This window comes from Leucoraja erinacea, chromosome 2, assembly GCF_028641065.1.
Source record: "Leucoraja erinacea ecotype New England chromosome 2, Leri_hhj_1, whole genome shotgun sequence".
Taxonomy (NCBI): Eukaryota; Metazoa; Chordata; class Chondrichthyes; order Rajiformes; family Rajidae; genus Leucoraja; species Leucoraja erinaceus.
Genome location: NC_073378.1, coordinates 32791909 through 32804490, shown reverse-complemented (window position 1 = coordinate 32804490; position 12582 = coordinate 32791909). Strand labels below are relative to the sequence as shown.

The 12582-nt window shown below is 45.0% G+C and overlaps 1 protein-coding gene across 2 annotated transcripts in view; it reads right to left on the bottom strand.

Annotated features, from left to right (window-relative positions):
• Nucleotides 1-6564: 6564 nt before the first annotated feature.
• The window catches only part of cap2 (cyclase associated actin cytoskeleton regulatory protein 2), a 138838-nt gene continuing 132820 nt past the window's right edge, over nt 6565-12582 (bottom strand). For both annotated transcript variants that reach the window (XM_055654535.1, XM_055654542.1), the window contains one exon: nt 6565-8463. In XM_055654535.1, coding sequence (XP_055510510.1) covers nt 8380-8463 — 84 coding nt within the window. In that variant the 3' untranslated portion in view covers nt 6565-8379. The remainder of the gene's footprint in view (nt 8464-12582) is intronic.

The following is a 12582-nucleotide window of genomic DNA, read 5'->3' as shown; positions in this document are numbered from 1 at the left end:
GAGGGAGAGTTGCAAATACATGGACTTTCTCCCCACTGCCACCACCTCCCTTTACCCACATTTCGGCCTCTTTTCCAACTTTTGACCCCTAGTGCGTCAACGTGAAGGCTGTGAATACATCAATAGATTAAAGACAGCTAGAAAATGTTGGTTGGAGGTCCTGAGGGAGGCAGTGGGGGGGAAGTCCATGTATTTGCATCTCCCCCCGGATACAAGGGCATGAAATACCCACTGCCTCCTTCAGAACCTCATGCCAGCATTTTCCAACTGTCCTTAATCTGATAACAATTTTACACCCCGCATACGGACGTAATGGGGGTTCAAAGTTGAAAATGGGCCTTTATATGAATAAAGGGAGGTGGTGATGACGTGTGGGGGATGACGTGTCGCTCGGTGCGGCGGAGGCGCATGCGCCATCCTGGAGTCCGGTCCCTGGGAGCTGCAAAGCGGGGAATCGGTGCATTTTGCAAATGTGCTTCGTTCCCCTCCTTCATCTTCTACATGGAAGCTGTATTGCAACGCATAGCACTTCGTGCATTAAACGAAATGCAAAGCTCTCGGTTGCTTTTTAAGGAGCTGTCGTAGTTATACAGCGTAGAGAAACACAGCGACACTATCTAGGCACCAGTCCCCCCCTGGACCCTGGGAACCAAAGATCCTCTAGGATCTTTGCTGGGAACTACAGACCAAAGATCTTTGCTACAGACAGCGGGCGATCGATGCACTTTGCAGATGTGCTCCCTTCCTCTCCTCCCCTCTTCTGCATGGAAGCTGTATTTGTAACGTGCAATGCATAACACCTCGTGCGTTAAATTAAATGCAAAGGTTTCCATTGCTTTTAAGGCGATGTCATAGAGTTATACAACGACACACCGTCCCATCTACCCTAGTCTCACCTGCCTGCGTTTGGCCCATATCCCTCTAAATCTATCTGTGCCTCAACTTCTTACTCTGGCAGCTCGTTCCATGCACCCACCACCCAAACAATTGCCCCTCAGGTTCCTATTAAATCATTCGCCCTTCACCTTAAACCAATGTCATCTGGTTCTAATTCCCCTACTCTGGGCAAGAGATTCTGTGCGTCTACCCAACCTATTCCTCTCATGATTTTATACACCTCTATAAGTTGAGTAAGGTAAAATGTGTAGGAACGAACTACAGGTGCTGGTTTATCACAAAGAATTACACAAAATGCCAGAGGAACTCAGCGGGTCAGGCAACATCTCAGGAGAAAAAGGAATAGGTAACGTTTCGGGTCGGAATCCTAAAGACGACCCGAAACGTCACCTATTCGTTTTCTCCAGAGATGCTGCCCTTCTTAGTTATTCCAGCATTTTGTGTCTATGTTGAGTAAGTAATTCCGTTTGCAAACGTGATGGTTGCACACTCGTTCGAATAAGGTGAGAACATAGAAAATAGGTGCAGTAGGCCACTCGGCCCTTCGAGCCAGCATCGCCATTCAATGTGATCATGGCTGATCATCCAAAATTAGTACCTCATTCCTGCTTTTTCCCCATTTCCCTTGATTCCTTTAGCCCTAAGAGCTATAGATTTATAGAATTATATAACAATTAGTCTGAAGAAGGGTTTAGGCCTGAAATGTTGCCGTCTGAAGAAGGGTTTCGGCCTGAAACGTTGCCTATTTCCTTCGCTCCATAGATGCTGCTGCACCCACTGAGTTTTGTCCAGCACTTTTGTCTACGAACAATTACAGCTCAAGTAAGCCCAAATTGCATGAATTTACCCTCCAGTGCCAGTGGATTACTGCATTGGAGATTTTTTCACTCCTTGTGGTAGGGCCAGCAATGGCTGCCTCGCCAACAGACTGTCTGTCCCTTGCTTCTTTGTGTTTTAATAGTTTGCGTTAAATGTTTGTTTTTAGTGTTCTTTAGCTTGTTTTATGTGGGGGGTCAGGGAAACCTTCTCGAATCTCTTACCTCGACGGAGATGCAATTTTTTTCCGTATCGTATCTCTGTCCGCACAGCGGCCTAACATCAAGGAGTTGGCGGCCTTTGCTGGAGACTGACTTTTGACAGCTCCACCGTGGGGACCCTACGGGAATTTAACATCACGGAGCCCCCGATCCCTTTGCCAGGGATCGACCTCGGAGCTCCAACTCGGTGCTTGTGGACAACATCACGGAGCTCGCGGTCTCCGGTCAGAGGCCAACTTCGGGAACTCCAAGCCACAGGAGCTTAGACCGCCAGCTGCGGGGGCTTCGATCACCCTACGAATGGTTCAGCTGCCCCGACAGCGGGAGAATAAAGAGGAGAAGATTGGACTTCAGTCAGGAATGTGGGGAATTCGCTGTGGTGGATAGTTATGTTAACTTTTATGTAGTTCTGTGTCTTGCTTTTTTTTCATATGGCTGTATGGTAAATTGCATATTGGTATATGAGGCAATAAAGGACCTTTGAACGTTTGAGAATCCACATGTGACTAAGAAGATGCTAATGTCTGAAGAAGGGTTTCATCCCGAAACGTTACCTATTTCCTTCGCTCCATAGATGCTGCTGCACCCGCTGAGTTTCTCCAGCATTTTTGTGTACCTTCGATTTTCCAGCATCTGCAGTTCCTTCTTGAAAACAATGTGCAAAGTGTTTCTGTTTAGAATGGAATATTTGTCACGTGACTAGGCAGTGAGATTCTTTGCTGCATACCAAATGTAAACAAATAGCAGTCACCTACGGCACTGACAAAGTTACAAAGCACACCGGCTCCTCCTTTTGTTCCCCCCCCCCCCCCCCCCCAGTGGTCCCCATTGTCCTTTGTTCTCCCACCCTCCCCAATTGTTCATTGTTCTCTCCCCACCTCCCCCACGGCGGTTCCCCCATCCCACGCCAAGTCCTCCATTGTTCTTCCCCTCCCCCCGTCACAGTGGCCCCCCCACGCTCTCATCAACCGTCGACCGCGTGTCGACTCGCAAGTCCCCATCGTCGCGAGGCTTCACCGCTGCCGAGGCCTCACCACTGTTGCCACCACACTTCATACCTCCGTGGTGCCAACCCGGGCCCCGTCGGCTGCTCCGCCAACCCACGAGATCCGGCTCCTCTGTCCGACCCGCAAGGCCCTAGCCGGGCCCCGACCCGATCTTCTATGCGGCGATCCGGAAAGCATCAAGATAGCGACGCCTCGATAAAGGCATCCGGCCGCGTTCCCAGTCTGCAGCCGAGGCCCGTTGGGATGTCATGTCAAAGTCAAGTCAAAACATAAAAGAAGGAACTGCAGATGTTGGAAACCTGATATAAAAGCGTGGTCCAAGTAATGGGTCCCCCATCTGGCAAAAGGTAGAGAAGTGTGAAAACGCACACCTCCAGATTCAGGGGCAGAGTCTTCCCAGCTGGTATCAGGCAACTGAACCATCCTACCACAACTAGAGAGCATTCCTAAACTACAATCAACATCATTGGAGACGCTGAGACTATCTTGATTTGGACTTTACTGAATTTTATCTTGCACTAAAAGGTATTCACATTATTCCCTTCATCATGTATCTGTATACTGAATGGCTCAATTGTAATCATGTATTGTCTTTGCGCTGACTGGTTGGCACGTAACAAAAGCTTTTCACTGTACCTTGGTACACGTGAGGATAAACTGATCTAAACTAGGTGGCATTTACATTCAAGGTCAACGATCTTTCATCACAGCAGATCTGGTTGCTCCATTACAGGAAGGTTAAGGAGGCTGGGGAAGGGTGCAGAGGAGGTTTACCAGAATTATGCCTGGATTAGAGGGTATTAATTAGCTCCAAGGAGATTGGAGAGACTTAGATTGTTTTCCTTGGAAAACGTGAGGTTGAGGGTAGAACCTGATAGAAGCATTTAACCTTCTAAGAGGCATAGATGGAGTACAGTCAGAACCATTTTCCTATGATGGAAATATCAAATACAACTATTCTTTATGCTGAGAAGGGCAAAATGTATAGATGTGCCAAGTAACTTTTTTAACACACAGGGTGGTTAGTGCCTGTTAGTGCCTAGATAGATCTCTTAAAGCTAGCGGAGTCAGGGGACATGGGGAGAAGGCAGGAATGGGTACTGATTGGGGATGGTCCAATGAATGGCAGTGCTGTCTCAAAGGGCCGAATGGCCTACTCCTGCACCTACTGTAATGCACCACCAGGGGTGGTGGTGAGGGAGATATGATAACAGCATTGAAGAGGCTTTTGGATATGCACATGAACATGTGCCGGGAATGGAGGGATAGAGACCATGTGCAGGTGGATAAGACTTGGTCTTGGCACCATGTTTGGCCCATACATTGTGGACCGAAGATTCTGTTCCTATGCTGTACTAGTCTAGGTTTTATGTAGTCATACAGCGTGGAAACAGGCGATCCGGCCCAACTTGCCCACACCGACCAACATGTCCATCTACACTGGTCCCATCTGTCTATGTTTGGCCCACAGCCCTCTAAACCTTTCCTATCCATGTACCTGTCTTAAACATTGCAAAATAAACTGCCTCAAATACCTACCCCGGCAGCTCGTTCCATACATTCACCACCCTTTCAAAACTGCAAACAATGCAAAAATGTAACTGGGAGAAAATAGCCGTGTTTTAAGTTGCAGAGAAGGGTAAAGATAAGAATGGGAGTGTCGATGATAAGGTGGGGAGAGCGAGAGACTGGATGACGCAAGTAGCAATGGTTCAGTTTGCGAGAGGGTGATAAAAGTGTCTCGGTTGCAGTTGATTTGTTTGCGGAAGGTGTAAAAGGAGATGAATTGGAACAGAGAAAGGAATTTCAAAAAAGCTGGGTCTGTGAGAAATGAAACACTACAGTTGTTGGAGATCATAAAAATAAAAGGGAATATTGGAAATCCCAGCAGGAGTAGGCCATTCGACCCTTCGAGACAGCACAGCCATTCAATGTGATCATGGCTGATCATCCACAATCAGTACCCCATTCCTGCCTTCTCCCCATATCCCTTGACTCCACTATCTTTAAGAGCTCTATCTAACTCCCTCTTGAAAACATCCAGCGGACATGACTTCAGGACATGACTTCAGAATTAAGGGACAGAAGTTTAGGGGTAACATGAGGCGGAACTGCTTTACTCAGAGAGTGGTGGCGGTGTGGAATGAGCTTCCAGTGGAAGTGGTGACGGCAGGTTCGTTGGTATCATTTAAAAATAAATTGGATAGGCATATGGATGAGAAGAGAATGGAGGGTTATGGTATGAGTGCAGGCAGGTGGGACTAAGGGAAAAAAGTTGTTCGGCACGGACTTGCCTGTTTCCTTGCTGTAATTGTTATATGGTTATACGGAACCGGCCTCCATGTTGCAGGCAAATTTGGAAATCATAAGAGGTTACAGTCTGTTTAACCTTAGAGCTCACATACAGTGGAAACAGGATGGGAAAATGGTTAACATTGGGTATTAGGGTAATTAGATGTATCAATGTATTCCAGTTCCAGTGAATACAAGCCCAGTCGACCCATTCTTTCATCATACGTCAGTCCCGCCATCCCAGGAATTAACCTGGTGAACCTAAGCAGCACTCCCTCAATAGCAATAATATCCTTCCTCAAATTGGGAATTGGGAGACCAAAATTGCACACAATACTCCAGGTGCGATCTCACCAGCGCCCTATACAGGGACCCTCAAGGGTTTTTTGCCCATTCATTAGATATGGGAGAGAAGTGTTCAAAGTACCAGGAAACATAAGGTTAAAGATAAATCTAGGGAAAGACAAAGATGAGACATTGATTAGTAATGACTTATCTCTGATTCACAAGTAGCCATGAGAATATAAAATGCTGTAGGTACATTGAATCTTTGAAACACTTTGGGTTATCTCAGACTGTTTCTGGGTGTGCACAGATAAGACCTTTAATTAACCGACTTGTTAGACAGATTCACCACTGATCTATGAGCTGTTTTATTTGTGTCCGTGCCTATTTAAGTCAAGGCAAATACAATGCATAGATGCAGCACAAAATTCCCTGCTACACTGTGAACCCGTTTCATTGGTTCTTTATTGCCACGTTGCACAGTAAAATTCTTGCACACGTCGCCATATTTTGACAAAAGTAAAAGATCATAACATCGTAAATGATAGGAGCAGAATTAGGCCATTCGGCCCATCAAGTCTACTCTGCCATTGAACCATGGCTGATCTATCTCTCCCTCCTAACCCCATTCAAGAGAGAGTTAGATTTAGCTCTTAGGGCTAAAGGAATCAAGGGATATGAGGAAAAAGCAGGAACCGGATACTGATTTTAGATGATCAGCCATGACCATATTAAATGGCGGTGCTAGCTCGAAGGGCCGGATGTAAAATGCTGGAGTAACTCCGCGGGGCAGGCAGCATCTCTGGAGAGAAGGAATGGGTGACGTTTCGGATCGAGACCCTTCATCTCTGGTTGCCGTCCAACCTGCTGAGTTACTCCAGCTTTTTGTGTCTATCTTGAGTGTATGGACTTGATGGACCAAATGGTCTCTATCTGTACTGTAATCATTCGATTCTTGTAGAATGATGAGTGGAAGATGTATTTTAGTGTTATGACATAGAATCTAAATCATCTGTCGTTAAGAGCACCACAATGACTATTTCATATTTTGCAACACTTCCGCTTTTATTTTCAGGACATCCTCCTTGTGTGACATGACAAAAATCTACAAACCATCTAACAATATTATAAATTACAATAACTAATCCCTCAAGTAACGTGATTAACGGGAACAACTGCAGTACTACTTTGCAAGGAGACTATCCATTTTCTACGCTAAGATAATGCCGAGGACAAACTTTGGAGCTCGGAACAGTAAAAGTTTACGTTAGTCTTGCTGCTGTGATGTGCGAGCACAGTGTGACTCTGCTTGACATAGCTTTCATCAAGTCATTACATTTTGTAATAGAATTGCCAGGACCCGATTACTGCATAAACAAAACACTGGACAAAACAGATCTACATGTGTCGGAAAGATGCTGCTCTACACCGAAGATAAGACACAAAATGCTGGAGTAACTCGGCGGGACAGACAGCACCTCTGGATAAAAGGAGTAGGTAACGTTTCAGGTTGGGACTCTCCGGGATTGGTTGACATTTCGGAAAGGTCTCAACCCGAAACGTCACCCATTCTTTCTATCCAGAGATGCTGCCTGTTCCGCTGAGTTACTCCAGCATTTTGTGTCTAATACAGATCTACAGATGTGAACCTCTGATCCATGCTCTAACTTCCTTAAAGTGGTTCGGCTATATCAAAGTAAAGCTTGGAGCGTAGGAAGGAAAAGACTTCACAGTTACTTTTACGGGTTCTGCTTCTGCCTACATCACATCATGCGGACACCTTAAGTAAAGGCAGAAAAGGGAGTTGGGGGTTATGGGGAGAAGGCAGGAGAATGGGTTTGAATGGGAAAGATAGATCAGCCATGATTGAATGGCAGAGTTGATTTGACGGGCCAAATGGCCTAATTCTACTCCTAAAACCTATGTTAGTTTGTTATGTCACAAGGAATAGGAGTAGAATTAGGCCATTTGGCCCATCAAGTCTACTCCGCCATTCAATCATGGCTGATCTATCTCTCCTCACCCCATTCTCTTGCCTTCTCCCCATAACCTTTGACACCCGCACTAATCAAGAAATGTAATCATGTTATGTAAATGTAGAGTCCTCCTCCCTGATACAAATTGAGGTTTGATTTGAGTTGGTCAAAAAACTAGTTTGATAGCATTGGTCAAAAAATCTACGGTTAATATAGATGAAGCATAACTGATAAAACCAAATGTATTTTCAAAATATAATGGTGATTGGTTTAAAAACAACTTGATGTCCAATTACTTTCCTAAAAAGGACAACATGTAGCCTGACGAAGATTGTAAGGCAAAATGTTCCACAGTATTGGCACTGGGATATAAAGGAAGATATATGGAAGTTTAATTGAAACTATTGCACTGCAATCACTCTATAAAGTTTTTGCTGATTTTGGAATAAACTTTAGACATTTTCTTTTAAAAATCGGACGTCTGACTTTCTCCCCCCCCCCCCCCCCCCCCCCCCCCGTTTACAAAGAACAATGGCAATTGAGATGCACAATTATATAATCAAGAGTTCCAATAACTAATTCCCAATTAACTGAAAAATACTGTGGTTTAAACTTATGATTCAGGTGAGATGATGTCAAACTAAGCGCATTTAGGTACAAAGGTGGCAATTGTCACGTGTATTGTAACTCTTGGGTGACTAAAGACGTACAGAGCCAGAAAGACTGCTGATCGTTGCACCCCTACTTGTGAAGCAGTAACTGCAAGGTATCTGACTACTGTAGTGTGGTATGCTGTGGTTGCACAAAGTGTAAAATTGCATTATGGTGAATTGGTATCTCTAGAACCCCACACGTCAATGGTGGAGCATCTCCTCAAGTGAGCAGTTAGCCAACGTTTTCTGCCGCTTCGGTGCAGAGCTTTGTCCCATCCCATGTGGTCTTGAACTGTTCAGGAACTGGATACTCTTTCTAGAAAGGAAACAAAACTCGTGTGAGTGGATAGGATTTCATGCCCAGAACAGAAAACTCACTTTCAAAATTACAGACATTAGACACAAAGTGCTGGAATAACTCAGCAGGTCAGGCAGCATATGTGGAGAAAAAGGATGGGTGACGTTTCGGGTAGGGACCCTTCTTCCCGACCCGCTATGCTGCCCATCCTTTTTACTCCAAGATGCGACCTGACATTACATTAAACACTACAACCTCCATTAGCTCTGGACTACAGAGACTATTATTGCACTATTATTGTTGTTTGTTTTTTAATTGTACGTATATGTGCGTATATACGTGTGTGTGAGTACATGTGTATATACACACACTGAACTTTTTTTCTCGTTTTTATCATATTGTTTTTTTCTCGTTTATTATATTGGTGATTAGTTGCAGGTGGGCAGTGGGCAAGATGCTATAGACCTGCACGGAAAGGTAGACGCTCCCGCCCCCACGAGTCTTGGGCAGATGGGGCTCATCAGCCTGGGAAGGCAGTCCATCTAGGAGAGGGAAAACTCTGATTTAAAACCTCCACTGCCTTGTGGCCATATCCAGTCATGGAAAAGGCTCCAGGAGTAAACCTCAAGAAAATCCGGAGTCGGAGCCCCTAAGGCAGTTCGTCGTTGTCTACAACCTCGTTCTGGCAGCTCCTGCGACGGCGCTGGTGCCAAACTGTAACGGCCCAGCTGTTCCTTTGGATCGATCAGCGACGTGGAGAGGGGGGACGTGCTGCATGGGCAACAGCCTGTCCTCCACATGACATCGCCCAGGCTTGTATCCGACCACACATCACCTGCTAACTAGAATGCATCACCCATGGTCAGTCATGACCGAGAGGGGTCTACTACTACTAGTTGCAGATATGCTGCCTCACCCACTGAGTTATCCTGAGTTACAGGCCACAACCTGGCCACCCCCTCTTCTGTCCTCTCCCTTCAGGCAAAACTATAGAAGTGTGACAATGCACACCTCCAGTCAGAGGCAGTTTCTTCCCAGCTGCTTTCAGGCAACTGAATAATCCTACCGCAACCAGAGAGCAGTCCTGAACTACTATCTACCTCATTGGTGACCCCCGGACTATCCTTGATCGGACTTTGCTGACTTTACCTTGCACTAAATGTTATTCCCTTATCATGTATCTATACACTGTAAATGGCTTGATTGCAATCATGTATTGTCTTTCTGCTGACTGGTTAGCACGCAACAAAAGCTTTTCACTGTACCTCGGTACATGTGACAATAATTTCTATGTTTCTAAACTGATCTTGCACCTGAATTGTGTAGGAAAGAACTGCCGATGCTGCTTTAAAGCGAAGATTTCAGCGTACCTAGGTACACTTGTCAATAAGTGACAATAAGACTTGGCAGGCACGGGTTATTGATTGGGGACGATCAGCCATGATCACAATGAATGGCGGTGCTGGCTTGAAGGACCAAATGGCCCCCTCCTGCACTTATTTTCTATGTTTCTAAACTAAACTAATAATGAGATGGGATTTTGACCACAGGAGAATATGGATGAGATAGTAAGATGGGTGGGGGAAAGGACAGATGGAATTCAATGTGAAAGAAATGTGCTGAGATGCTTTATTAAAGGATTAAAGGATTAATAAAGCTTAGACAGAAACAGTGAAGGGGAAGGCTTCTGTAGACTATTGAAGAACTGAGGGATCTTAGTGTACAAGCCCAAGAAGCCCTGAAGGAAGATATACGAGACACCTGCCTTCATGAACCAGGCACAATGTAAAAGACAATTTGGTACACTTTTATCAACTGAGACACAAAGTGCTGGAGTAACTCAGTGGCAACATCCATGGGGATCATGGATATGTAACGTTATGGATCGGAACCCATAAACTATGGGATAAGCCATAACTGGTTTGCCACACCTTTGGAAGGATGTGAATGGACTGGTGATGGTGCAGAATGTTGTCTGTGATAGAGAGTTTCAGTAAAATTAGTTACTGAAGGGCAGTTTGGTGGTGTGGCAAAAGCACTAATGCCTTACAGCGCCAGAGACCCGGGTTCGATCTTGGCTATGGGTGCGGTCTGTTTGGACTTTGTACGTTCTCCCCATGACCTGCATGGATTTTCTACAAGATCTTCGGTTTCCTCACACACTCCAAAGATGTAGGTTAGTTGGCTTGGTTTATATTAAAAAAAAATGTAAGTGTACATTGTCCCTAGGATAGTGTTAGTGTGTGGGGATCGCTGGTTGGTGCGGACTCGGTGAGCCGAGGGGCCGGTTTCCACGATGTATCTCTAAAGTGTCTGTCCCACTTTCACGAGGTAATTCACGACCTTTTTAACTCGTGGACATTTTTCATCATGCTAGAAAAACGCCCCGACCTACTTGATGCCACGAGTACCTAAGACTAGCATCACGACCTACCTACGACCTCCTGCAACCTCGTGACGACCATGCTGCGAGTATGAGTCAAGGGCAAACTCGGCAGAGGTTGTGAAAATGGGACAGGCCCTTTAACAAGACTAAACTAAACCAAATAAAATGATGGAAAGATACAAGGACCTGAACAGATAATTGCTCAGTAGTAAATCCTTATTATCTCAGTTGAAAGAGTAAAATAAACTCCATGTCCCAGTATTGGAAGCACACTTTGTTATGTTCGGTAGGTTTAACCGACTGAACTCCTGACCCTTCTTACTTTAGCTTTGAAGTGAATTACTCCAGAGTTACTGCAGAACATTGACAACTGAATTGCAGAGCAAATCTGTTAAAATCAAAGGCTTTCATTGAAAATAAATTCTAAAGCTGCTTTCATTTCCATCCCAAGTAACTAAATTCAAACAAAAAGGAAAAACACTAACAAACTTCATGTTTATTATTTTAGGAATAATATTGGCAAATTAGCAAAGCCTTCAACCTTGAGTTCTGGCTAAAGGTTGGTGGTGAATATTAGGTTACATAATGCTGAATGGTTTAATGCCATTTTGACACAAAGTATAAAATGTAGTTGGCCTTTAAAGTTGTTGGGGTAACTTTTATCAATTTGGGCAGCACGTTATGCTTTAGAAAGATAGAAAATAGGTGCAGGAGGGGGCCATTCGGCCCTTTGAGCCAGCACCGCCATTCATTGCGATCATGGTTGATCGTCTCCAATCAATAACCCGTGCCAGCCTTCTCCCCATATCCCTAGATTCCACTAGCCCCAAGAGCTCTATCTAACTCTCTCTTAAATCCATCCAGTGATTTGGCCTCCACTGCCCTCTGTGGCAGGGAATTCCACAAATTCACAACTCTCTGGGTGAAAATGTTTTTTCTCGCCTCAGTCTTAAATGGCCTCCCCTTTATTCTAAGAATGAGATTGTACATCGGTGGTTGCATTTGAGAGAGAAACAAAGAACTGCAGATGCTGATTTATACCAAAGTTAGACGTCAAGTACTGGATTAACTCAGCAGGTCAGGTAGCATCTGTGGAGAAAATGGATGGGTGACATTTTCGGGTCGGGACAAGCGTCCCAGCCCAAAATGTCACCCATCTTTTAGGTCCCAATCTGTGATCCAGCACTTTGTGTCTATCTTTTGTTTCATTTGAGGGTCTGTGTAGGTATTTAATCCATTTATTCTCGAGCAGCAGTAAGTATCTTGGGCTGAATCAACATTCAAGGCCACTGTTAGACTGTATCTTAACTTCCTATGTCCTAGAGAAAATGAAGCAAGTTGTCCATAATTGTCTAGGTCCTGCCACCCTTCAAGTGAATTCTGGAGGTGATCACAGCTTAATGAGGCACACACCCAGAAGAGTCTGACCACGAGTCTATCCAGCTGAGGGCTTCCTTCCATTCATACTTCAGGTTTACAAGAATGATCTCAGGAATGAGTGGGCTAGCATATGATGAGCATTTGACAGCACTGGGCCTGTACTCGCTGGAGTTTAGAAGGCTGAGGGGGGGCCTCATTGAAACTTACAGAATAATGAAAGGCATAGATAGAATGGATGTGGAAAGGATGTTTCCACCAGTGGGAGAGTCTAGGACCAGATCATAGCCTCAGGATTAAAGGGCGCTCTTTTAGAAAGGAGGTGAGGAGGAACTTCTTTAGTCAGAAGGGAGTTAATTTGTGGAACTCATTGC